This window comes from Lissotriton vulgaris, chromosome 1_1, assembly GCF_964263255.1.
Source record: "Lissotriton vulgaris chromosome 1_1, aLisVul1.2, whole genome shotgun sequence".
In the NCBI taxonomy this organism is placed as follows: domain Eukaryota; kingdom Metazoa; phylum Chordata; class Amphibia; order Caudata; family Salamandridae; genus Lissotriton; species Lissotriton vulgaris.
In genome coordinates, this window is record NC_141685.1 from 1,120,323,403 (window position 1) to 1,120,349,012 (window position 25,610).

The window sequence follows — 25,610 nt, forward strand, 5'->3', positions numbered from 1 at the left end:
GGTAGGAGCTGGTCCCATTCCAGATTAGATTAATCTTGACAACTTCCACGAAGAACTCTTGACCTTCGCCCTCCTGAACATCAGAAGACTGAAGAATCTCCCCTATGGTCAGAGAGTGACCATGCTGCTTCGCAGGCACCATCAAGCTCCTGTGCGGTTTGCTGCAAGTCCTCCCTTCCTGGAACCCGACGACCCAGCTAGACGAGACCCGGAACTCCAGACTCCTCTGACCTCTACCCACATCCACAGCACAGCTAGGACCCTTGGGTGCGACGAGCAACTTGGAGACGGCCATCTTGAAGAAACCTGCACAGCGCTTCCAGCACGACCTCCGAGGGATCCTCGAGTGAGTGCACTGGGGTCTGAGAAGCCCCACACCGACGCAGCTCCTGCATCAAAGACCAGCCCCCCAGCATCCACGAGATCTGCGTGGGGCCCTTTTGCCTGGTTGCTGCTTTTCCTGTTGTCTGGTCACTTGCCGGCTGGCTAGTGACCTCTGAGACGACGACCTGAAGATTTCAACACTGCTGGTCTGGTCCCCCCCTTGCTTCCTTGTAAAAGAGAAGCACCCTGGACCCTCCTGGTCCGCACCAGACGCCATCTTTGTTCCACCGCGTGGCTTGCACTTGCCAAGGCCTGTTGACCAGATCGACGATCCAACACCGCCAACAGCAGCAGACTACGTGGGACAGCTCGTGCCTCCAGCCTGGTCGTAAAGAACAGCTCCTGGTCCGCGCAGCTACAGAGAGAAGCGACCCTTCTTCCACCTGATTGCGGCGACAGCACCTGGTTCCCTCCTGGTTCCAGCACCGTCACTGGCTAGTGACCGAGACTCTGTCCCCTTCCCTTTCAGGACTTCTTCCTAGTTCCATCCTTGGAACCACCGGACTCCTCCATCTGGCCGCCTGCCAGCAACTACTTGTTTCAGGCTTCATCGGGATCAACGCAGCAAACCCGACACCACTTCAGCCCTATGCACCCGCAGCCTGTGGGTTAGGTAACTAAAGCTTCTAGGTGCTGAAGTCAGTGTTCACTATCCTAGCGTTCAGGTCCACTGTTGTTTTTCCTCCATCCAGCCGGGTTCGTCCGGAATCCGTAACTCTTTAAACTGTAGCATCCATAGACGTTGGTACGCATCCCGCGTGAGAGTTTCCACTCTGCACGTGAGTCCCGTGGGCCTCCTGCTCCTTACTTACCTAGTTAGTAGCGTAGTCCCAGCTATCCTCCAGCCTCTGGATCTTCTTACAGTATTTTCTTTCCTCGCATTCCATTGTTTCTAGTATATGGTTTGTCGTGCCCCTAGGGCACCATTGTAAATCGTGCAACTTAAACGTATTTTTCCTAAGAGTTTGTCATGTGCTTAGCCCTCTGACCTCATAAAGAGTTCAGAGGTGTATGTTAGTTAATAAATACTTGTTTATTTTCATAACTACCTGTGTGGTGTCCTTTCACTTGGTATTCAAGGGGTTATATGTGGTGAAACAGCTGGCTTCACATGCCAATAGAGTTTAGCCTAAGACTGCTTTGTCCATGCTACCATTAGGATAGCTGGTCTATAAGGTTGACTTACAACCAATCACCATAAGGGTTGTTCGGACTGATACAAGGTGATCACTAGAATTAGTGAGCATCATATATCAGGCCAACTTCTCACACTATGGACATAGCTTCTACGGCCTTTCGTGCTCTGGCTGGTTCAGCTGTCTTACAACGACAGGGCTGATTGTGGGCAAGCGACCTGGTTTCGCCAAGAAGTCCAAAACAAGATCCTGGACCTTCCATTTGATAGAGAAATGCTTTTTGGGAAGCATGTTGATGAGGCCCTTCAAAGTATTAAAAAGTACACAGACACAGCGAAGTCCTTGGGGTCTTTAAATTACCGTAAGGTCCCATTCAGAGGTGCAAGAGGAAAAGGCTTCTCCTCTTATAGGGGTGGCAGCCAACAGAGATATTCTTCGCAATCCTCACAATCATACAAACCGCAGTATTCTAACCAATGCCAGGGCCAGTCGTCTTCTTTCTCTCGACAGTCTCAGAGAGGGCGTCCGAATCGTCAAGGACACGACACTTCCAAGAGGCAATAGCGGTCTCCTGGCTCTTACTACTGCTCCTTCCTCACCGAGGACATCAGTGGGGGGCAGGATATCTCTTTGTCTAGACAGCTGGAGAATTATAACATCAGACCAGTGGGTCCTGAATATTGTTCAGAGTGGCCATACGTTGGTATGGTAAGTTTATTATGCATAGTTAATTAAAACCAATACAAAACATTTTACAGTAAAAAAAAATGTTATTAAGTAAAAGAGTTAGGTAGTTATAATCGTTTTTGTAATCCATGTAGTAAAAGATCCATACGTTGGAATTTCAAGATCTTCCTCCAACCAGAGCTCCAGGCGCCAGTCGATCACAACATCTGGGACTGCTACGTCTCGAAGCCCACCAACTTTTCATCAAGGGGGCAATAGAACCGGTACCTCTCTCGCAGAGAGGAAAAGGTTTTTATTCTAGGTTCTTCCTGGTTCGCAAGACTACAAAGACTTGGCGCCCCATATTAGATCTACGGGAGTTCAACACGTATCTCATCAAACTGTCCTTCAGGACTTTCACTCTCCGGGACAATCTTTTTCTACTGAACCCTGGGGACTTCATGGCGATTCTGGATTTAGAAGATGCCTACTTCCACGTACCGATCAAGCCAGCTCACAGACAATATTTGCGCTTCACAGAAGGCGAGAACCATTTCCAATTCAAAGTGCTTCCGTTTGGTCTTCGATCTGCACCAAGAATATTTACAAAGGTGTTGGCCCCTGTGGCAGCTTTCCTCGGGAAGCAATCTCTGGAAGTTTTCCCTTACCTGGACGACTGGCTAGTCAAAGCTCCTTCTTTCCAGGGAACTTCCAAGGCCATTGCAACTTGCATTCAATTGTTCGATCACCTGGGCCTTTAACTCAACAAGAGCAAGTCAGTTCTGCAACCGTCCAGGTCAACAAAGTTCCTAGGGGCCATTCTGGACTCGGAACAGTGCAAAGCTTATCCTTCAGACGAACGTCAGAACAAGTTAATGCTCTCGGCTCGCCAAGTGCTAAAGAGGAGATCCCTGTCAGTACGGCTCTAAAAGTCTCTGCTCGGATCGATTTCATCTTGTATACCATTGATTCCGCATTGCAGGCTGCGAATGCGTCCTCTACAAGAGCAACTCGACAAACATTGGCGCCAAGCAGAAGGCTCTTTCAACGACAAAATGTTGGTAACACCAGAGATGAAGGAGGCATGCGAATGATGGATAGTGAGAAGCAACATCGCAGAGGGTCTGACTTTCAGGCTTCCTCCGTCTCCTATGGTCCTAACCACGGATGCCTCGTTAGAAGGCTGGGGAGCAGTACTCCAGGAGCTGCAAGTCAGTGGACACTGTGATCCACAGCAACACCAGTACCACAGCAATATATTGGAGCTGACTGCCATCCGATTTGCTTTGCAAGCTTTTCTCCCGAGGACTCGAAATCATCTAGTGCTGTGACGGACAATACAACGGCCATGCACTATATCAACAAGCAGGGGGGGACAAGGTTCCTAACTCTTTCAAAGGAAGCTCAACAAATTTGGGATTGGGAAATTCTTCACAAGGTCACTCTGACAGCAGAACACCTGTCAGGTTCGCTCAATGTCACAGCGGATGCACTAAGTCATCAAAAAGCAGCCAATCACGAATGGGAGTTAGATCAGTCCATTCTAGAGGATGTGTTCTCGGTCTGGGGGACCCCGACCATAGACCTATTTGCGTCTCCGGAGAACACCAAATGCTGGTTCTACGCAAGCAAGGATCACCATCCGGGATCCTTGGGGAACGCACTTTCGATTGCCTGGTACGGCGCATTCTTTTACGCTTTTTTGCCAATACCCCTAATACCGAGGTTACTCAGAAAGATCAAAGTGGAACCGTGCAAAATGATTCTGATTGCACCGGAGTGGCCCCGGCAGTTCTGGTACACGGAACTCCTCCTGCTCTCCCAGGATCATCCCATTCGCCTGCGACTAGTTCCGTCCCTGTTATCGAAGTCTCAGAGTCAGGTGCTGCATCCGGATCTGACTTCGCTTCACTTGACAGCGTGGCTCCTGAATACAGGGAAATCCAACATCTGAATCTCCCCAAAGAGTGTAGGGAGGTTTTGTCTCGGGCTCGAGCACCAAGCACTAACAATACGTATAAAGCAAAATGGAAGAGATTCTGCCTATGGTGTCAGAGACAACATCCCCACCCTTACAAGTTAGCTTCACATCAAATTTTACCATATATCCTATCACTGGCTCAATCTGGATTGGCTCATTCTTCGGTAAAATTTCATCTAGCAGCCATCTCAAGATTCCGGCGGACATCTTCAGGTCGTTCTCTGTAGTCTGCTAGAATTGTCAAGCATTTCTTAAAGGGCCTGTTTCGGATGTATCCTCCAGTCCGCCCTCCGCCGCCAATTTGGCAACTTAATCTGGTGTTGGCTCAGCTACGGAACAGATCTTAAATTCCTTTCTTGGAAGCTAGCCCTCCTTTTAGCACTGACATCTGCTAGGAGAGTTAGTGAACTTCAGGCGCTGTCAATAGTAGAACCGTTCCTTCAATTCAAGAAAGATGTCCTCATCCTTCGGACGAATCCAAAGTTCATCCCTAAGGTTCCCTCTGAATTCCATCTGAATGAACCTTTGATTTTGAAATCATTCTTTCCACGGCCTACTACTCCGGCAGAAAGATCATTGCATTCTTTGGACGTTCAGAGGTGTTTGACATTTTATTTAGAGCGCACGAAGTCCTTTAGAAAATCCTCACAACTGTTTGTGTCTTGCAGTGCACCGCGGAAGGGATTTCCTCTAACCAAAACCAGCATTTCCCGCTGGATCTCCAGCGCTATTCAGTTCTGCCATCAAGGAGCGGGCAAGCCCCTTGAAAGAAAAGCCCGTGCACATGCCACAAGATCAGTGGCATCTTCGGTGGCTCTTTTTTCTGGAGTCCCTATCAAAGACATCTGCAGGGCAGCGACGTGGAGCAGTACTCCTACCTTCACGAAGCAATACTTCCTGGAGTCTACAGGTCAGGACGACTCTGCTGTTGGGCAAGCAGTCCTAAGGAATCTTTTTCAATGAGTGGTGAGCTTTCCCTACAATCCCGCCTTCCTGTGTAGCACATTTTGTATCGGTGATGCTTCTTTTTCTATGATAACATTTTTCATTGTTACTTAGAGCATTGCTATGGTGTCATGCAATAATATTTATGTAACAAAATGTGCTTTGGTGACTTACTGCTAGCTATTCTGATACAAAGCATGGGAATCTATGAAAGTTCCAATACTGGGGTAAGAAAACAAGTTACTTACCTGTAACTTTGGTTCCCCAGTATTGGTAACTTTCATAGATTCCCATGCGCCCACCCTCCTCCCCTGGGAAAGCTCGGCCTTTTTACTGAGATAGTGGCTGTTTTCACAACGGCTACGAAAATCTGAGGCTCTGAGGCTCTCTCAGGAAGGTTCTATGGGGTGAGGCTATTCTGATTGGTTCTTGCGGAAATTTGGGCTCTTTTACACAAAGAGGGTGATATGCTACAAAATGAGATGAGGCCTAGGCCTAATTTTCTCTTTTGTACCTATGGTTCTGATATTTTTTATTTACCGAGGCTCCCATTCCGACGACGGGGAATGATAAAAAGCATGGGAATCTATGAAAGTTACCAATACTCGGGAACCAAAGTTACAGGTAAGTAACTTGTTTTCTTGTGCTTCACCTCGCCCTCCCCTACCTGAGGGGTGGAGTTGGCAGAGGTGAGCACACCTCTTTCCCTCACTTGTTTTTCCCGCCGGCTCTCCCGCCCAAAGTAGGGGGTAGAACCAGTGGGGACCAGTTGCTGAAGTCAGCAAATGGCCTGGGGAGGCTCACAAGGGCGGCATGCCTTTGAAGTTTCCCTTCTAGTGAACCCTGCCCTTCCTCGGGGAGGAGGCTTGGCACCTTTTCCCAGGATGTGCATTGTTGCCGGCCCCCGAGAGCAGCGGGCTCTCGACCCAGGGGTCCAGAAACATGTCTGTTGGTGGCAGCCTAAGCAGCCACTCAGTCAGGTCATTAGGAGTTGGTCATTTTTCAGGGGGCATCTCTGTTGTACATTTTACATTAAATCCCACACTGGCATCAGTGTGGTTTTAATATGCTGAGAAGTTTGATACCAAACTTCCCAGTTTTCAGTGTAGCCATTATGGTGTTGTGGAGTTTGTAATGACAAACTCCTAGCACCATATACTCTTAATGGCAGCACTGCACTTACAGTGCCCAGGAATGTACTTGGGCACTATAGGGGTAGGGGGCTCATGCACCTGTACCCTCACCACTGGCATAAGGCACCCAGCTAGAGGAGTGACTGATGTATGCCAGGGCAGTGGTTTGTGGGCATGGCACACAGGGATGTGTGCCGCCATGTCGACTCTTCACTTTGTTCTTCACCAAGACAGCCTTAAAGGCCTTCTCTGGTCACAGTGCCCTGGGTACATGTGGTACCATTTACCAGGGACTGTCATGTGTCCAGAGATGCCAATTGGATTTAGGCTTCAATGCAATTTTAGGGAAGGAACATAGGCCCTGGGTACCTGATTAGCAGGAGCCCAGGGCACACTCAGTCAAAGAACATCAGCAATTCAGCAATAAGTGGGGGCATACCATGCAAGAAAGAGGGCACTTTCTCACAATCGGTTTACAGGTTAGTACAAGTTCTTGGGAGTTGGTATTCTGGGGTTAGAACCAGGGATCCCCCCGGTCAAGGATGCACTCTCAGAAAGAGGCTGCAGGCTTCTCTCTAGGGAGATTCAAGGCAGGTCAGACATCACCAGATCTCAGGTCAGAATCACCGGGGAGATGACCTCATAGTGTGGGCAACTCAAACTCTGGCTGTAGTTGACGGGTGCAGAGTGTTGCAGCCTCGCGGATTTGGCCAGAGCCAGAGTAGCTGGGTGAGCAAATCCGGTGCTTACGAGAGACCGTCTTTCTTGTGGCAGGCAGGGCAAGTCCTCTAGTTTCTTGAGGTTGCTGGCTGCAGGACACACCAGGATTTTGCTGGAGCATGTTTGAGGTGGGTGTAGGAAGGTACCTCCTGACTATGGTTGCCCCCAACTTTTTGCCCTGTGTTTTAGCTGGTTTTTTGACATAGTCGACCTGGGACCCTGCCAATCAGGACCCCAGGCCTACTGCTCTCTCTTTAAAATGGATTCCATGTACCCTAGGTACATTTCCAATTGGTACTGGGCCACCTTATCAGACCCTGTAACTCAGGGCATAGGTGTACCCAGGGCCTACCAGGGGCTGAAGCATGTATTATGCCACCCCTGGCTGGCCTCCTAAATTTGACACAACTGGCTGCATGACAGCTGGGGCGAAGTAGTGTAATCACCCTTTGCTGTAGATATAGTATACCTATATCTAACCCTAAAATGGACACACAGATTCCTATCAGTCACTCCTATGGCAGGCCTTGACAATCCTGAAGGCAGAGTGCTTGGAATCGTGTGAGATGGTGCTCTGGCATGAGCTGAGCCTGTCTGCAGCTTGCGGAATCAAGTCCTAATAGCTGTTCCATGATATTGCATACCATATACTCTTAAGTGCATTATAATCCTCGCGGTTATATGCTATCTTTGGTATTGCTTTATCAAAACATGTCGAGTAAGGTGTCATACGAATTGGAATACTAACCCCTCGCCAATTCTGGCGACGGGGTTAGCATTCCACCCTTCTAGAGGGACACGACATGTGTGTAACTGTGAACCCCGGTTAAAGTTAAACGAAGCCTCAGCTCCACAAAATGGATGCTGCTACCACAGACACGAGTCTGACCCCCTGCAGCTGGGAGTCCTTGCAGCGAGGGGAGCCTGGACAAAGGGTTTCCTGTCAGAGGCGGTGCTAGCACCGTCCCAGACATGGTTTTGTGTATCCTGGGTAGGCAGGGCTTTACAGGAAGGTGACTGCTGAGTGGCACCCCGGTGCTCACTACGCATAGGCCAGTCTGAACCAGTTCCAGGGGCACACCAGCCCCTGGCCTGGGGAAGTCCGGCATGGCAGAGGGGTGTAACCACCCCCCTACTAGTCCCACCCATAGGCAGGACCTAGTCACCGGGTCAGCCCCCTTTTTTAGTATAAAGATGGGAGCGGGCCCCCTGTTCAAATTAGATCATCTTTGGAATCAAGACACGACTTTCTGCGAAAGACATCAAGATTTCCTTCTTCAAGATTCTCCCTTGTGGCTAAGGAGTAGTCACCCTGCATCCGCAGGCACCATCCTAAGAACACTGCGGTCTGCTGCAAGTCCTTCTTCACGAATCCGACGACCCAGCTCGACGAGACCCGGCTTTCCTGGCACCTCTGACCTCTACTCACCTCTACAGCAAAGCTGAGAACTGTGAGTGCGACGAGACCTCGAGGGACCGACGATCGCCAAGGCTGCACGACTTCTTTGCAACAAGCCCACCGTGTGCTACACTGGTGAGTGCTTTGGGGTCCGAGAAGCCCCAACCCTGAGCAGCTCCAGCACCGAAGATCAGCCCTCCAGCATCTCCACGATCTGCGTGGGGCCCTTCTGCTTTTGCGTGCTCACCGCGCTGTGTGGCTACTAGCCGGCTGGCTTGTGGCCTTCTTCACGACGCCCGACGACATCACTGCTGCTGGTCTGGTTGCTCCAGACTGGCCCCTTGCTTCCTTCTTCAAGAGAAGCACCCCGGACCCTCCTGGTCCACTCCAGACGCCATTTTGAGTCCACCGCGTGGGCTTGAATTTGCCAAGGCTTTGTTGCCCAATCCTGGGTCCAGCGACGCCGACAGCTTCATCCATCGTGGGACAGCTCGCTCCTCCATCCTGGTCGCCGACAACGCCTCCTGGTCCGTGAGATCTGCGAGCACAGCGTCACCCACTCACCTAGTCGAGGTGCCTACCATCCGGTGCCCTCCTGGTGCCACCTGACTACTGGCTAGTAGTCTCGAACTTGGTCCCCTCTGCTTTCAGGTGTCATCTTCCTTCGATCCAGGCTTCGATCCATCGAACTTTCTTCACTGGTCGCCTGCCAGCAACTTCTTTCTTCCAGGCTCCTGGTCCGTCTACGAGGATTCCCGACGTCTTTTGAGACCTATGCAGCTGCAGCCCCTGGGCTAGGTAACTTCGGCATTTCGATGCCCCAGCATAGCCTCACTATCCAAGGGTCAGGATCCACTTTCGTTTTCCTCCTACCAGGTCGGGTTCGCCCGAGAACACTAACTTTGTCATTACTAGCTACCATAGACTTTGTCCCGCATCACGCGTGAGCGTGCACACTCTGCACCCGAGTCCCCTAGGCCTCCTATAAGTAATCTGAAGGTTCTATAGTCAAGTCCTAGCAATTCCTAAGCCTAATAGTACTGTACTTACCTGCTAGTAATTTCGCATTCCACTTTCAGAGTATATGGTTTTCCGTGCCCCTCGGGCATTTGTATATACTGTGCTAACTTAAGTATTTTCGTAAGAGTTTTGTTTTGTGCTTAGTACCCTGTCCTCATAAAGAGTACAGGGCTGTTGTGATTCTTAATAAATATCTTGTTTATTTTCATAACACTTGTGTGGTGTCCTTTCACTGGGTATTCAAGGGGTATATGTGATGGTATAACAGCTGGCTTAACACGCCCTCTAGAGTTTAGCCCGAAGACTGCTCGTATCCATGCTACTAGGATAGCTGGTCTATAAGGTTGACTTACAACCAATCATCAATAAGGGTTGCTGGACTGATACATAGTGTTCACTAGAATAGTGAGCACTGCATATCAGGCCACCTTCTCACATTGGTGAGCAGCGGTTGGGATTTGAGCTTGCTGTTGTTTTACCACACGTATCCTAAGAATATCTTGTTGAAAGATCACATAAGTACTGTTAGGTACATATAACTAAGCTTAGAATACTCTGAGTTCTACTGAACCAGCTGTTGCAGCTCCTCAAGGCTTAGCACACCTTGGCTGCAACTCTTAGCAAGGGATCAGTAGGCAAACACATAGTGTAGGTAGGTGCATCACTTACACCACACTAGAAACAGTATGTCAGACAAAGGAGGAAACTCTGAGTCTCCCCTTGTGTCAGTGGACCCTCCACAGGTCCCCACTTCCAGATATACTGTTCTTAGCTTCAGGGAGTTGAGACAGGTGTGTACCTCCAGGAAGATAAGACAGGGGTCTAACCCCACAACTTCCTTTCTGATTGGCCTCTTAGAGGCTTATGATGCCAGTAGGGCTGGTAACCCAGGCCCTTCTAATCCAGATGGGAGTATGCCCTCCTTACAGGGACCCTTTGATAACCATGACCATCCCCTCCAGGAGGCAGATGATGCTGAGGAGGAGGATGAGGATGAGTTGTCAGGGGATGAGGCAGACAAGGGACAGGTAGAAGTCAGCAGACTAACCAGGTCCAACTTAAGCAGGCATGAGAATGGTACTAGGGGAACCCTGGGACCCCTCTCAGGTCAGCTTAACATTGGGAATGGACGAGTTAGGTCTCTATCAAGAGGCTCTAACAGATCCCTTCGAACCAATGGCTCTCACAACTCTTCTCACAGAGGGATGACTTCCCCTCAGAGGAGAGTGTATGAAGCTGAAGAAAGGGCAGTCAAACTGAGGATTGAAAGGGAAGAACTTGCCCTGGCCAAAGAGAGACTTGCCTTTGCTAGAGAGCAACAGTTAAGTGGGGTAGTCCCCACTGGTGGCAGCAATATACCTAGCAATAGGGAAAGGAGTTTTGATACAAAGCACCTGAATAAGATAGTGCCCCCCTTTAAACAAGGGGATGACATCCACAAATGGATTACTGCTTTGGAGAGGGCCTGCAGGGTGTTCCCCAAAGTCAGTGGGCAGCTATCTTGTGGCTCTCCTTTGATGGTAAAGGTAGAGATAAGCTCCTCACTACTAGAGTTGAGGATGCTAACAATTACCAAATCTTGAAAAATACACTGTTTGATGGGTTTGGTTTAACCACTGAGCAGTACAGGATGCTGTTCAGAGACACCCAGAAAACTCAGTCTCAAGATTGGTCTGACTTTGTTGATTGTGCCACTAAGGCTTTTGAAGGCTGGCTACTGGGTAGTAAGGTTACTGATTTTAAAGGATTGTACAATCTAATTATGAGGGAGCAAATCTTAAATAATTGTCAGAACCAGTTATTACACCAGCACCTGGTAGACTCTGATCTGACCTCTCCACAGGAATTGGGTAAGAGGGCAGACAAATGGGTCAGAACCAGGGTCAGGCCTAAGAACCAGGGTGGTGACCAAAAGAAGGAATCAACCAAGCCTCAAGAGAAGGGTGGGGATAAATCCACAGAGAAGACTTCCCCAGGGCCCCAAAACTCCAACAAGGGTGGTGGGTCCCAGAACACACCTTCAGAACAGAAGAAACCTTATTGCCATACCTGTAAACAGGTGGGCCATTACAAAAGTGATGCCAAGTGCCCTAAAAATAGCAATAAGGAAAACATACCCCCAAGTAACACTCCCAGACCTCCTGTTACCACTAGTGGTAATCCCCCCGGTGGTGGGAGTGCCCCCAAGAATGTGGTGGGCATTACTTTGGGCACTCAGGAGGACTATGGCCTAGCCAGGTCCCCTGACCACACTCTTGTCTGTGAGACTGGCATGGGGTTTGCCAACTTCACTACTGGACCCCACATTTTGGGAAAGTATAGACAAGAGGTCATAGTGAATGATCAGAAAGTTGAGGCATTCAGAGACACAGGGGCCAGCATCACCATGGTGATTGACCATCTGGTCCCCTCTGCTCAACTGACCCCTGGTTTTACTTATCAGGTGACAGACATTCATGGAGTGAAGAGAAGGCATCCCATGGCAGTAGTCAAGCTCAGCTGGGGTAATGTCACAGGGCCCATGAGAGTGGCAGTGACAGATAACCTACCTGTAGATTGCTTACTGGGGAATGACCTGGAACTCTCAGCATGGGCTGAGGTGGAGCAAGAAACTCACTCCAGAATGATAGGCCTATCCAGACAGGTTAGTGGGGCAGTAATAGCTACAGCCCCAGTCCAAGCACCATTCCTCCCTGAAAAGGTTGGAAGGGCAGTGGTAGCCACTGCCCAGGCTCAGACAGACTTTCCAGAACAGGATAGGAGGGCTGTGACAGTCACAGCCCAAACACAAACTGAGTGCCCTCCTGAAAAGGTTGGCAAGGTTGAAATGGTCTCAGCCTCTACTCAAACAGATAGTGAGGTTGTGAAGCCTGAAACAATGGATCACTCCACTCAAACAGAGAGCATTGAGGAGGAAGAAGAGTCTTCCCCCTCCCAGACACTAGGTGAGAGCCAGCCTCCTCAGGGAACTGACTCTACCCCTGTTGAAGGAACTTCCCCAGAGGTAGTCAGGCCGAGCCTGGCAGAGCCCCTGATGGCAGTGGACCCTTCCCAGGTGGGACCCAGTCTGGAGCAGGTAACCTGCACCTCTCTACCCTGCCTCAGTCAGCCCAGGGCTGAAGAGGTCAGGGAGGCCAGTGGTGGACCCCAAAGGGCCCCCTGTCCAAATGAACCCCTTAATCAGCAGATTAGGATCACTGAAGCTGGTAAACCTAGCCAAGTGAAAATAAAACAGACTCCTGAGGGATCCCCCTTAAAAGTAGTTAGGGACCTCCCACAGCTGGACCCTGTTGGGCACAGCCAAACATGGGGCCTAAAAACCCCAGACCTGACCTGTCCCTCCAGTAAGCCAAACAGAGGGACTCAGCCTCCAGCTTTAGGTAGCCAGAGGCTGACCCTGAGAGCTCAGTGCATCTCAGCTAAAGAAAGAAAGGCACACATGATGAATGGTGATTGGAGGAAGTTGAGCCCAAAGGTAGAGGAGCCTCACTTCAGTACTCCATCCCAGCATCAGCCTTCTTCTTTCCCAAGACACACCAAAGGCAGAGATTCCCTATGGTGGAGACCCTCAGATACCCTTAGGGTGAGGGGTTGCCTAGTGGACCATGACACAGGGGGAAACCAAGCCAGAGCTGGTCCTTCCTTATATGGCCACTTAGGTAATAGAGGCTTACCTGGACAAGGATAGCCTTATCTCCTTTCGTTGGGGGGGGGGGGGGGGGGTTGTGTAGGAAGGTACCTCCTGACTATGGTTGCCCCCAACTTTTTGCCCTGTGTTTTAGCTGGTTTTTGACATAGTCGACCTGGGACCCTGCCAATCAGGACCCCAGGCCTACTGCTCTCTCTTTAAAATGGATTCCATGTACCCTAGGTACATTTCCAATTGGTACTGGGCCACCTTATCAGACCCTGTAACTCAGGGCATAGGTGTACCCAGGGCCTACCAGGGGCTGAAGCATGTATTATGCCACCCCTGGCTGGCCTCCTAAATTTGACACAACTGGCAGCATGACAGCTGGGGCAAAGTCGTGTAATCACCCTTTGCTGTAGATATAGTATACCTATATCTAACCCTAAAATGGACACACAGATTCCTATCAGTCACTCCTATGGCAGGCCTTGACAATCCTGAAGGCAGAGTGCTTGGAATCGTGTGAGATGGTGCTCTGGCATGAGCTGAGCCTGTCTGCAGCTTGCGGAATCAAGTCCTAATAGCTGTTCCATGATATTGCATACCATATACTCTTAAGTGCATTATAATCCTCGCGGTTAAATGCTATCTTTGGTATTGCTTTATCAAAACATGTCGAGTAAGGTGTCATACGAATTGGAATACTAACCCCTCGCCAATTCTGGCGACGGGGTTAGCATTCCACCCTTCTAGAGGGACACGACATGTGTGTAACTGTGAACCCCGGTTAAAGTTAAACGAAGCCTCAGCTCCACAAAATGGATGCTGCCACCACAGACACGAGTCTGACCCCCTGCAGCTGGGAGTCCTTCCAGCGAGGGGAGCCTGGACAAAGGGTTTCCTGTCAGGGGCGGTGCTAGCACCGTCCCAGACATGGTTTTGTGTATCCTGGGTAGGCAGGGCTTTACAGGAAGGTGACTGCTGAGTGGCACCCCGGTGCTCACTACGCATAGGCCAGTCTGAACCAGTTCCAGGGGCACACCAGCCCCTGGCCTGGGGAAGTCCGGCATGGCAGAGGGGTGTAACCACCCCCCTCCTAGTCCCACCCATAGGCAGGACCTAGTCACCGGGTCAGCCCCCTTTTTTAGTATAAAGATGGGAGCGGGCCCCCTGTTCAAATTAGATCATCTTTGGAATCAAGACACGACTTTCTGCGAAAGACATCAAGATTTCCTTCTTCAAGATTCTCCCTTGTGGCTAAGGAGTAGTCACCCTGCATCCGCAGGCACCATCCTAAGAACACTGCGGTCTGCTGCAAGTCCTACTTCACGAATCCGACGACCCAGCTCGGCGAGACCCGGCTTCCCTGGCACCTCTGACCTCTACTCACCTCTACAGCAAAGCTGAGAACTGTGAGTGCGACGAGACCTCGAGGGACCGACGATCGCCAAGACTGCACGACTTCTTTGCAACAAGCCCACCGTGTGCTCCACTGGTGAGTGCTTTGGGGTCCGAGCAGCCCCAACCCTGAGCAGCTCCAGCACCGAAGATCAGCCCTCCAGCATCTCCACGATCTGCGTGGGGCCCTTCTGCTTTTGCGTGCTCACCGCGCTGTGTGGCTACTAGCCGGCTGGCTTGTGGCCTTCTTCACGACGCCCGACGACATCACTGCTGCTGGTCTGGTTGCTCCAGACTGGCCCTTGCTTCCTTCTTCAAGAGAAGCACCCCGGACCCTCCTGGTCCACTCCAGACGCCATTTTGAGTCCACCGCGTGGGCTTGAATTTGCCAAGGCTTTGTTGCCCAATCCTGGGTCCAGCGACGCCGACAGCTTCATCCATCGTGGGACAGCTCGCTCCTCCATCCTGGTCGCCGACAACGCCTCCTGGTCCGTGAGATCTGCGAGCACAGCGTCACCCACTCACCTAGTCGAGGTGACTACCATCCGGTGCCCTCCTGGTGCCACCTGACTACTGGCTAGTAGTCTCGAACTTGGTCCCCTCTGCTTTCAGGTGTCATCTTCCTTCGATCCAGGCTTGGATCCATCGAACTTTCTTCACTGGTCGCCTGCCAGCAACTTCTTTCTTCCAGGCTCCTGTTCCGTCTACGAGGATTCCCGACGTCTTTTGAGACCTATGCAGCTGCAGCCCCTGGGCTAGGTAACTTCGGCATTTCGGTGCCCCAGCATAGCCTCACTATCCAAGGGTCAGGATCCACTTTCGTTTTCCTCCTACCAGGTCGGGTTCGCCCGAGAACACTAACTTTGTCATTACTAGCTACCATAGACTTTGTCCCGCATCACGCGTGAGAGTGCACACTCTGCACCCGAGTCCCCTAGGCCTCCTATAAGTAATCTGAAGGTTCTATAGTCAAGTCCTAGCGATTCCTAAGCCTATTAGTACTGTACTTACCTGCTAGTAATTTTGCATTCCACTTTCAGAGTATATGGTTTTCCGTGCCCCTCGGGCATTTGTATATACTGTGCTAACTTAAGTATTTTCGTAAGAGTTTTGTTTTGTGCTTAGTACCCTGTCCTCATAAAGAGTACAGGGCTGTTGTGATTCTTAATAAATATCTTGTTTATTTTCATAACACTTGTGTGGTGTCCTTTCACTGGGTATTCAAGGGGTATATGTGTGGTAAACAGCTGGCTTAACACGCCCTCTCGAGTCTTTAGCCTTAGACTGCTCGTATCCACGCTACTAGGATAGCTGGTCTATAAGGTTGACTTACAACCAATCATCAATAAGGGTTGCTGGACTGATACATAGTGTTCACTAGAATAGTGAGCACTGCATATCAGGCCACCTTCTCACAGTGGGGACAGGCCGGTAGGGCTGGGGACAAGTCCTCCTCTTAGTTTCAGCACGGCTCTTAGGTCCTTATTCTCTTCTTCTTGGTTGGTTCTTGTCTGAGTAGGCAAGGTTAGTGGTTGCCCCTACATACTAGAATTAGAGGCGTTACATGTAGGTAAAGGTTGGGACCAATGGATCCCTTCCTTTGGGTTGGGTACACCTCCTGTTATGCCACCCTCCAGTGGAAGGGGGGGGACTGTATGCCTCACTCTGGTTGGCTGGGTCCACCCATTCTCAAGATAGCGGGGACTGAGAGTTGTGCTTCACCTCGCCTTCCCCCTCTGAGGGGTGGCGTTGGCAAAGGTGGGCACACCTCCCTTCCTCACTTAGTTTTGCAACCGATTCACCAACCCAAAGTAGGGGTTAGAACCATTGGGGGCTAGTTGCTGGAAGCAGCAATGGCCTGGGGAAGCTCATTATGGTACTGTGGAGTTAGTAATGACAAACTCCTAACACCATATACTCTTAATGGCATTACTGCACTTACAATTTCTAAGGATTGGCTTAGACACTGTAGGGGTACAGTGCTCATGCACCTGTAGCCTCACCACTGATATAGTGCACCCAGCAAGAGGGGTGTCTGACCTATGCCAGGGCATTGGGTTGTGGGCATGACACACATAGATGTGTGCCATGTTGACTCCTCAATTTGTTCTGCACCACAAAATGCAGCCTGCACAGGCCGGGGGGGGGGGGGGGTGTGTATAAATGTACAAGGCCTCTAAGGGTGGCACTAGAAGTGCTGCAACCCTTAGAGGCCTTCCCTGGCCACAATACCCTTGGTACCTGTGGTATCATTTACAAGGGACTGACCTGTGGCAAAGAGTGCCAGTTGGGTTTTGTTTTCAATGCCATTTAGGGAAAGTGCATAGGCCCTGGGTTACCTGTTTGGTAGGAACCCAGTGCACACTCAGTCTAAGTACATCATTAGTTTAGCAACAGTGGATCCACATTCCCATTTGGGAAAACGTATGTAAAAGGTGATCCAAGCCATCCCACTAGATTCTAGTTTGAGTTCTTTGTGACCAAGAAATGGAGGGCTCCACTGAGACTGATACTTCTGTCCTTTGCTTACTACAACTAGTACTGTACCCACTTTACCAAGGGCTGAATATCTAACTTTTGGTGACCCTTCGAGCCCTCAGAGCTCCTAGGACACACAAGCACAGATGGCAGTTGCCCCAGCTTTTGGTGCATTTGACTTCTGGTTAGATGTTTCTTCCACTGAAGTCCTTTTTCTTGTTTTTGTCCCTGTGACCTGTTCTGACTCTTTAAGGATTACTTCTAATCTTATCTCCAAGTGGCAGTAGTTCAGCCTCATACTCTTCCACAGACAGCAGGACCTCCCTCCTATAGTCTGTGGTAAGTCCAGCTGTGTACTAAAGTGCTGGGGCTGTGCCTGCTTTTATGGGCACTAGACAGTAATTATGATTCACGGTGTGGCAGTTTAAATTTTCAATTACTTATTTCATATATTTGATCTAGTCCATTGTACTTTTTTCCCAAAATGCTAATTTACCAACGCCCTTTTTCAGATTTCATAAATTGTACCTTGCCGCTTCCTCAGGGCACAAACTTCTCAGCAACATTAGTGCTATTCAGCAGGTGATTTGGCAATTGGATCAGAGATGCATGTCAATTAGCATTTATATTTGACGTCATACTTATAACTTGAATTTTCAAAGTTAGTATTGATTAAAATGATTTAAAGTTATGAAGTATACATTGTAAAGCCAGTGCTCTAGTTATATTAGTGCAGTTGTAAGGTAGCCATTATTCACATTTTAGATTGGCAGCAATGATTGATGGAAATCCTCTATGCTGATCCTGCCAATAATTCCCACCATCCAACTGGGCATCTTTTTCAGTAGCTCCTGTTGTCTTATGGTAATATATTGGCAATCTATCTGGAAAAACCTGTATTGGAGATCTTTAAAAATGCAGGACCAGTGTGCTAGCATCCAGTGCTCTAATTCTCCACCTGGAGTTACCAGAAAAAGGAGTGACCTCCATAAGCAAACTGACACTACCTGTTCCCCCTCCTTTGGTCACGAGAGGCACTCTGACTGGAATCTGTTTCAATAGAAATCCAGAGATGAGCTGCAGAATTCTTTGCATAGTGACTGAATAGTTGGTTGTTCTCCAAACTAGTGTGATCATAACTCCCAAACCCCCGCCCCCCACCCACCAAAGAAATGTTATCTCCTCCAGAAAAGCTAGGCATGCAAGACATTGTGGAAACTAATCATGTTCACTAAAAGTGCACCAGGCAAAAAGGAGATGCTGCTATCATGATTAGTGCATATTGTAAATCGGACAAAATCAAGAGGGCGTGCTTTTTGATACGTGCACTGACTAAAACTTGTGTATTGCTGGATTTTGTTTTAGCATTTCCAGAAAAGAATCCTTTTGATCATATGGATGTCTTCCCAGAGCATGCAGAGAAAGTGGTGTTGGCCGCAACAGCGGGGCAAGGAGTCTCATGGGAGAAAGGCACAGGAAGTGAAGTATCCGTTATGCTTACTGTATCCACTGCCGCAGCCAAGGTAGGTGTGAAGTGAAATGAATCAGGGGATTTTGGCACGATACTACTATGGCCAGATTCTCCTTTATGTATTTAACTTACAAAATGTAGCTTCTGTGGTTGTAGTTTCAGCTCATGCTGGCCTACAGTGGAGCTTTTTTGGATACTGTGTGGAAATTGGGGCATTTATCCTTTGCCATTGTAAGACAGCTCATGGAACTAACTACCCTTTACACCATTTCTGATTTGTGTTTATCCATCTTTTCCTTGGTGTTTTTTAATTAAGTATCTGCCTTTATCTTTCTTCTGAACTTACTTCTTACTTTGCAGAACTTGAACGGAGTGATGGCTGCCGTAGCAGGGCTGCTGAGCATCAAAATCCCCAATTCATATGTTTTCCCCGAGGGCTCTGTACGGAACCAAATTGAAATGAAGAAGCCTCTGCCTGAATCTGTAAGCGATGGTGAGTACCAGGGCCACTTTCAAATCCCCATGTTCATAGCATGTGGTCTGTAGATACAAATGATTTCCATACACCTGTCAACACTGCGCCAAGACAGAAATGTAATCTCAAATTGTTCTTGTCCGACTTCTGATTCAGGCATTCGAGTACCTGCTCCTTGACCGGCCCTGGTTTATAGGGACCATTGGTGACTGCAGTCAGAAATTCGACACCAGTTACACGAACCTTTCTGTAGATAGGTGCCAGCGGACGTGACCTTATATTCCAATGGCGTAACATCTTCACCAGACAGCGACCGAGAGGGCTCTCCTTGAAGCTGGTTTCAAGTCAGCTTCTTTGAGAAATCAGGTCGTATTTTGAGACTGACTGCGGGGATATTCTGGTAGGAGCACTCTTCCAGTTTTGCCCCAAGTGCAGTGCCAAGTACCCCTGGCCAGACTAGTATAGGCTGTGCAACTTGTTCTTGTCACTCGAGCACAACAAGCTGACCTGCTCAGCATGAAAAGAGTTTTGATGCAAATAGACTATCCATCACATACTCGATTGCCAGTGGGCCCATAAAATGCAGCAGCAGGAGTCCAGACACTGGACCTGTTTGGCAATGAAGATCTTTCCATCACTAAAGGAGGGGAGCTGTGTCCTCCAACGCTTCAGAGCCAAAGCTCGAGAAAGAACAACACACCAGATCCCCATTCCACCCCCGCTACGAGCAAGCCCCCAGCCAAAGTCATCCCACAGTATGAAGCCACAAAAAAGCCTACGCGCTCCTAAGCTCCCCCTGATAACCCAGACAGATATGTATCCCCCTACCCAATTAACTTCCCCTCCTGAATACACCACTGTGTATCATGTGGTTACACAGTGGGCAATTTCTTGGAGACTGTCCAGGTCTGAAAGGTCAGTTAAGTACCTCCACTTGGTAGAGATTTCTAGTGGTCCATACCGCTAAGATAAGACACCCATGCAACAAAGGATGCACCTGTCCCAGATAAGGAGAGTAAGAGGATCAATATTGCTGGCAAGCGCATGACTTGGGGTTGGGGGGGAAATTAATCATTGCTAATTGGGTTGGAATACTCTCTAGGTACAACTGCCATCAGTAGGATGAAATGGAGGAGCTAGTCAAACACCTGATGGCAGAAGGCAAGATAATCTCTAGCACTAACAGGTGCCAATGCTGCCTCTTGTTAAATGAACACCTACATCCTGCTACAGAGACTCGCCTGGCTGAGGATCCCCAGCTTCAGGCAGGAGGTAGAGCAGCAGCTCCTAAAAGAGCCTATCTGAAAGAGACACGTTAGTGATAGATTCCTTACCTTAGAATATCCCCAGGCGTCAGACTGGATCCGGAAATTTTTGCGCGTCGGTAGGCGTCGTCCGCGGCTCCGAGTCCGTCAGCGTCGTTAGCGCCGGAATGACGTAGTCTGAGTACTTAGACGCCGCCCATGCGCGATGACGTCAGTTCTTCTTTTTTCCGCGCCAGCTAGCGCAGATCCGGAGAAGCTCTACCCCTAGTAATTTTTTGACTAAACTTTTTGATCATTTCTTTCCTCAAGTCTTCGACTCTATCGGTGCGGGTAGGGATACCCGGGTTCAAACCATGTTTGAAGTGCGACTGACTGATGTCGGTTACGGACCCCCATCGCCGGTGCCTGAAGTGTTTAGGCCTCGACCACGACGACCGCACCTGCTCCGACTGCCGGGCCCTGACGTCTAAAGCTAGACGGGAGCGGTCCTGCAAGCGACTCGAGCTCCGGCAGTCGGCCCGCGCCGTTCCAGGTCCTGGTCCCACGAGAGGTCGAGGGACCAGTCACGGGGTCGGAGTCATCGCAGCTCCGGGAGTGGACATCGGTCGTTAGGATCCAAGTCCTCAGGTAAGAGGCATGAGAGGTCGGAGAGACGTCAGCGTTCCTCCGACCCACCCCGACGCTCGCACGATGCGGCCGGAGGTTCGGGCGACACCGCACACGCGGCTCCGAGGGGGTCGCAAGCGTCGCCGCCTGCCCCACACCTTCGGGTCCCTGGGCACGGCGCGACGCCGGGAGAGATCGAGTGGTACCTCATGGCCATGAAGTCCCTCCCTCCTCAGTCTGGTTCCGTGGCGCCTCCGGGCCCAACGGTCCCACCTGGAGGCCCTAGCGGGTCGGGTGCTTCGGCCGCCGGCGCCGCAGGACCTCACCGGATCCGCTTCCGGATCCGGGTCGTCGACGGCACCGGCCCCACGGGTGTCGCCCCCGGCGCCCACTGTGGACGCCGTCCCCAATGTTCCCTTCGGTCCGACTCTGGCGCCGGCTTCCGACGGCCTTTGGAGATTTTTATTTCCATGAGGAGGCCCCGTCTGTTAATCCTGTTTTACAAGAGACGGGTGACGAGGGAAATTGGGAGGGGTCTGAGGACCCTCTGGCACTGGAGTGCCAGTCTCAACAGGACTGGACATATGAGCTTGGGGAGGCCAGTGGTATTGACACTTCGCCAGACACTGGATTTGTCTCCCCTCCAACCGTGGCTTCGGAGGAGGAGTCTACTTACAGTGTAGTGTTGACAAGGGCGGCCAAGGCCTTAAACCTTGAGCTCCCCGTCGCGGCTGTGAGGACTAACCTCCTCACTGAGGTCCTCAAACCGCAGTCAAGCTCCAGCGAGCCTCTGCTGCAGTTCAATGAGGCCTTGTGTGAAGTTCTTGTGGGCACTTGGTCCAAGCCCGCTACAGGTCCGCCTGTGGATAGGAACGTGGCCAGACGCTACCGCCCGGCCCCAGGCGACCCTTGCTTTTTGTCCACCCATCCCACCCCCAAGAGCCTGGTTATCCAGGCCTCCACTTCCCAGACCGCATTCCCGTCTGCCCGCCCGATCGGGAATCCAAGAGATATGAACAGTTCGGGAAGAAAGTGTTCTCGTCCCTAAACTTAGGGCTGCGGTCTGTCAATACCGCCTGTCTCTTGGGCCGCTACACCCACACCCTGTGGGAAGCGGTCGCGGACGTGCTGCCGCAATGTCCGGAGGAGGTCCGAGCTAAACTCGCCCAAACCCTTGTGGAGGGCCGAGATGCAGCGCGATATTCCATCCGGTGTGGGCTGGATACCACGGACTCACTGGGCAGGGCGATGGCAACGACAGTGGTGGTTCGACGCCACGCCTGGTTGAGGTCCGCCAACTTTTCAGCCGATGTCCAGGCCACACTTCTGGACATGCCGTTCGATGGCCGTTGCCTCTTTGGCGACAAGGCAGACCATGCGCTTGAGCGTTTTAAGGACTCCAGGGCTACGACCAAGTCCTTGGGCCTCTCGGCCACACGCCAGCAAACGGGTGCCTTTCGCTCCTTTCGTGGCCAAGGAAGGGGTGCCCCCACACGTACTGACAGCCAAGCACTGCAGAATGTTCAACAGCGCGGTGGCGGCCGTGGACACTGCCGTGGCGGCGGTCGGGGACAACGGTGAGGCCAGTCCACACCTCCCTCTGCAGCACCTGCCTCAAAACCTTCCGAGTTTTCAGACCCATGTGACGCCTGTGGGAGGCAGGGTTCGCCATCACCTCTCCCACTGGCGCACTGTCACGTCAGACAGGTGGGTGCTGCAGATCGTCCGCAGGGGCTACTCCCTCCCCTTCGAGGCGACCCCTCCAGCCATGCCACCGCAATTCCACCGCGTGTCGGGGGATCACTTGCAGCTTCTGCAAGAGGAAGTCACGGCCCTCTTGGCCAAGGGGGCCATCTAGCGCGTTCCTGGGCCCGAAGTAGGGTGTGGTTGTTACTCCCACTACTTTCAGGTACCCAAGAAGGGCAAAGGGGGCCTACGCCCTATCTTGGACCTACGGAACGTCAACGGCTTCCTCCGAAAGGAGAAGTTCAAGATGCTGACTTTGGCTCAGGTCTAAGCTACCCTGGAGACTGGCTGGTAGCGTTGGACTAGCAGGACGCTTATTTTCACATCCCCGTCCTGCCGGCCGACCGGCGTTACCTGCGGTTCACGGTAGGCCACAAGCACTTTCAGTTTACCGTGCTCCCCTTAAGCCTTACCAGCGCCCCACGGGTGTTCACGAAGGTGATGGCGGTGGTCGCAGCTCATCTGCGCAGGTTAGGGGTGTCAGTCTTCCCCTACCTCGACGACTGGTTGTTGAAGGCGGGCTCGCCCCAGACAGTAGTCGGCCACCTCCAGACTACGGCTGACCTCCTGCACTTGCTGGGGTTCCCCATCAACGTGCTGAAGTCGCACCGGTGTCCCTCTCAGAAGCTCTTTTTCATCGGAGCGGTTCTAGACTCTGCGCAGTTTCGGGTCTACCCACCCGAACAGCGGGTTCGGGATATACAGGCTCTGATTCCAATCTTTCAGCCTTTATCCCGAGTCTCGGTCAGGTTGACGCTGCGGCTTCTGGGGCTGATGGCCTCCTGCATCCTTCTGGTGCATCACGCCAGGTGGTGGATGCGGGCTCTGCAGTGGGACCTGAAGTTTCAGTGGGCCCAGCATCAGGGCAACTTGTCCGATCATGTCTTGATCTCGGAGGGCACTGCGAGACAACTGCAGTGGTGGCTCACGGACCGCGATTGGGTCAGTGGCAGATCCCTCTCCCTACCCCACCCGGAGCACGTAGTTGTGACGGATGCCTCCCTCCAGGGCTGGGGAGGCCACATGGGAGAGGCGGAGATCAGAGGCCTCTGGTCTCCGGCGGAGTCCCAGCTCCATATCAACCTTTTGGAGGTGTGGGCGATTAGTCTAGCACTGAAGGCATTCCTCCCCTCTGTCCGGGGGAGTGTAGTGCAGGTGTTCACAGACAACACCACCGCCATGTGGTACTGCAACAAACAGGGCGGGGTGGGGTTGTGGACCCTATGCCGGGAGGCTCTGCGCCTCTGGCAGTGGCTGGAACATCAGGGCGTGACCCTGGTGGTTCAACACCTGGCAGGCTCTCTGAATGCCAGGGCGGACGAACTCAGCCGTCGGTGCATGATGGATCACGAATGGCATCTGAACTCGGACGTGGCGCAAGGCCTCTTTCAGCAACGGGGAGAGCCTTGGTTAGATATATTCGCCACAGAAAAGAACGCGCAATGTCATCAGTTCTGCGCGTTGGAATTCCCAAGGCGGCACTCGCTCGGAGACGCTTTTCGTCGCGAGTTGAGTTGCGGTCTATTGTACGCCTTTCTGCCTGTACAACTTCTGCCCAGAGTGCTGAAGAAGATCAGGCGCGACCGGGCCCAGGTTATTCTGGTGGCTCCGGACTGGGCACGAAGATACTGGTATCCCGAGCTACTCAGCATGTCAGTCGATCCCCCGATTTGTCTGCCTCTTCGGGAGGACCTTCTGTCGCAGCAGCAGGGGACGGTTCTGCACCCGAACCTGTCCAGTCTCCACCTACAAGCTTGGAGATTGAGCGGCGGCAGTTGAGGCCATTTGACTTGCCTCCCGAAGTCTGGGATATCATTTTGGCAGCCAGGCGTCCCTCCACAAAGTCGGTATACGCCTGCAGTTGGAACAGATTTGTGGCATGGTCACAGCAAAGGCTGTGGACCCACTCTGCACCCCTTTCTGAGGTTCTCCTCTTTCTTCTTTCTCTTGCCCAGCAGGGCTCTGCTCTGGGCACTCTCAAGAAGTACCTTTCTGCCCTTTCCGCCTTCTTACGGCTACCTGATCAGCCTTCCTTTTTCAAGTCCCCCATTGTAAATAGGTTTTTGAAGGGCATCACACACATGTTCCCTCCTGTTACCAGTGGAACTTGAATCTTGTACTTACTTACCTAATGTGTGCTCCCTTTGAGCCGCTCCATAACTGTCCTCTCCGTCTTCTTACTTTGAAGACTGCTTTCCTGGTGGCCATCACCTCTGCCAGGAAAGTGAGTGAGCTCCAGGCTCTTTCTTCTACACCTTCTTTCCTATCTGTCCATCCGGACAAGGTTGTATTGCGGACGAGACCCTCTTTCCTGCCCAAGGTTGTCACGGCCTTCCACATCAGGCAGTCCATTACCTTGCCCACCTTCTTTCCGCCTCCGCATCCCTCGAAAGAGGAAGAGAGGCTCCACCGTCTGGACCCAAAACGTGTGCTCTTATTATCTAGATCACACACGCCAGTTCCGGGTGGATGACCAACTCTTTGTTGGTTACGTGGGCGCTAAGAAGGGAAAGGCGGTGCACAAGAGGACCATCTCGCGGTGGATCATCTTGTGTATCCAGGCATGTTACTCCATGGCCAAAAAGGAGCCCCCTGCTGGATTGCGGGCTCATTCTACTCGGGCCACGGCGACTACAACTGCCCTGGGCCGAGGAGTGCCCTTGCAGGACATTTGCCTGGCAGCTACGTGGGCCTCGCTGCACACGTTTGCAAGACACTACTGCCTGGACAGCCAAGTCCGGAGGGATGGCTTCTTAGGCCGTTCCGTCCTCCACGACTTTCTGGTGTGATTATTGGTTCGCAGGCCCACCACCGGGGTTGGTATTGCTAGGGTATCTATTCTAAGGTAAGGAATCTATCACTAACGTGTCTCTTTCAGATGCACAAGTTGCTACTTGTGTAACGATATATCTGTAAGAGACATTAGTTAGTGATAGATTCCTTACCGACCCACCCATCCTCCCCGTTCTGCGAACCGATATCTAGGGTTACGGTCATCCCCTTTCAGGGCCCTAGTTTCATGGCACCAGTGTTGGTTCTATCATGGCTCTGCGTATCTGGAGCGGAAAAGCTGTGTATCAGAACTGGCGTCAGCGCGCATGGGCGGCGTCTAAGTACTCCAACGACGTCATTCCGGCGCTAACGACGACGGCCGCG

General features: G+C 51.4%; 1 protein-coding gene across 4 annotated transcripts in view; it reads left to right on the forward strand.

The window, feature by feature from the left end:
- The window catches only part of KMT2D (lysine methyltransferase 2D), a 1,692,256-nt gene that overhangs the window by 1,434,404 nt on the left and 232,242 nt on the right, over positions 1 to 25,610 (forward strand). For all 4 annotated transcript variants that reach the window (XM_086963706.1, XM_086963708.1, XM_086963710.1 and 1 more), the window contains 2 exons: positions 18,257 to 18,414; positions 18,723 to 18,855. In XM_086963706.1, coding sequence (XP_086819832.1) covers positions 18,257 to 18,414; positions 18,723 to 18,855 — 291 coding nt within the window. The remainder of the gene's footprint in view (positions 1 to 18,256; positions 18,415 to 18,722; positions 18,856 to 25,610) is intronic.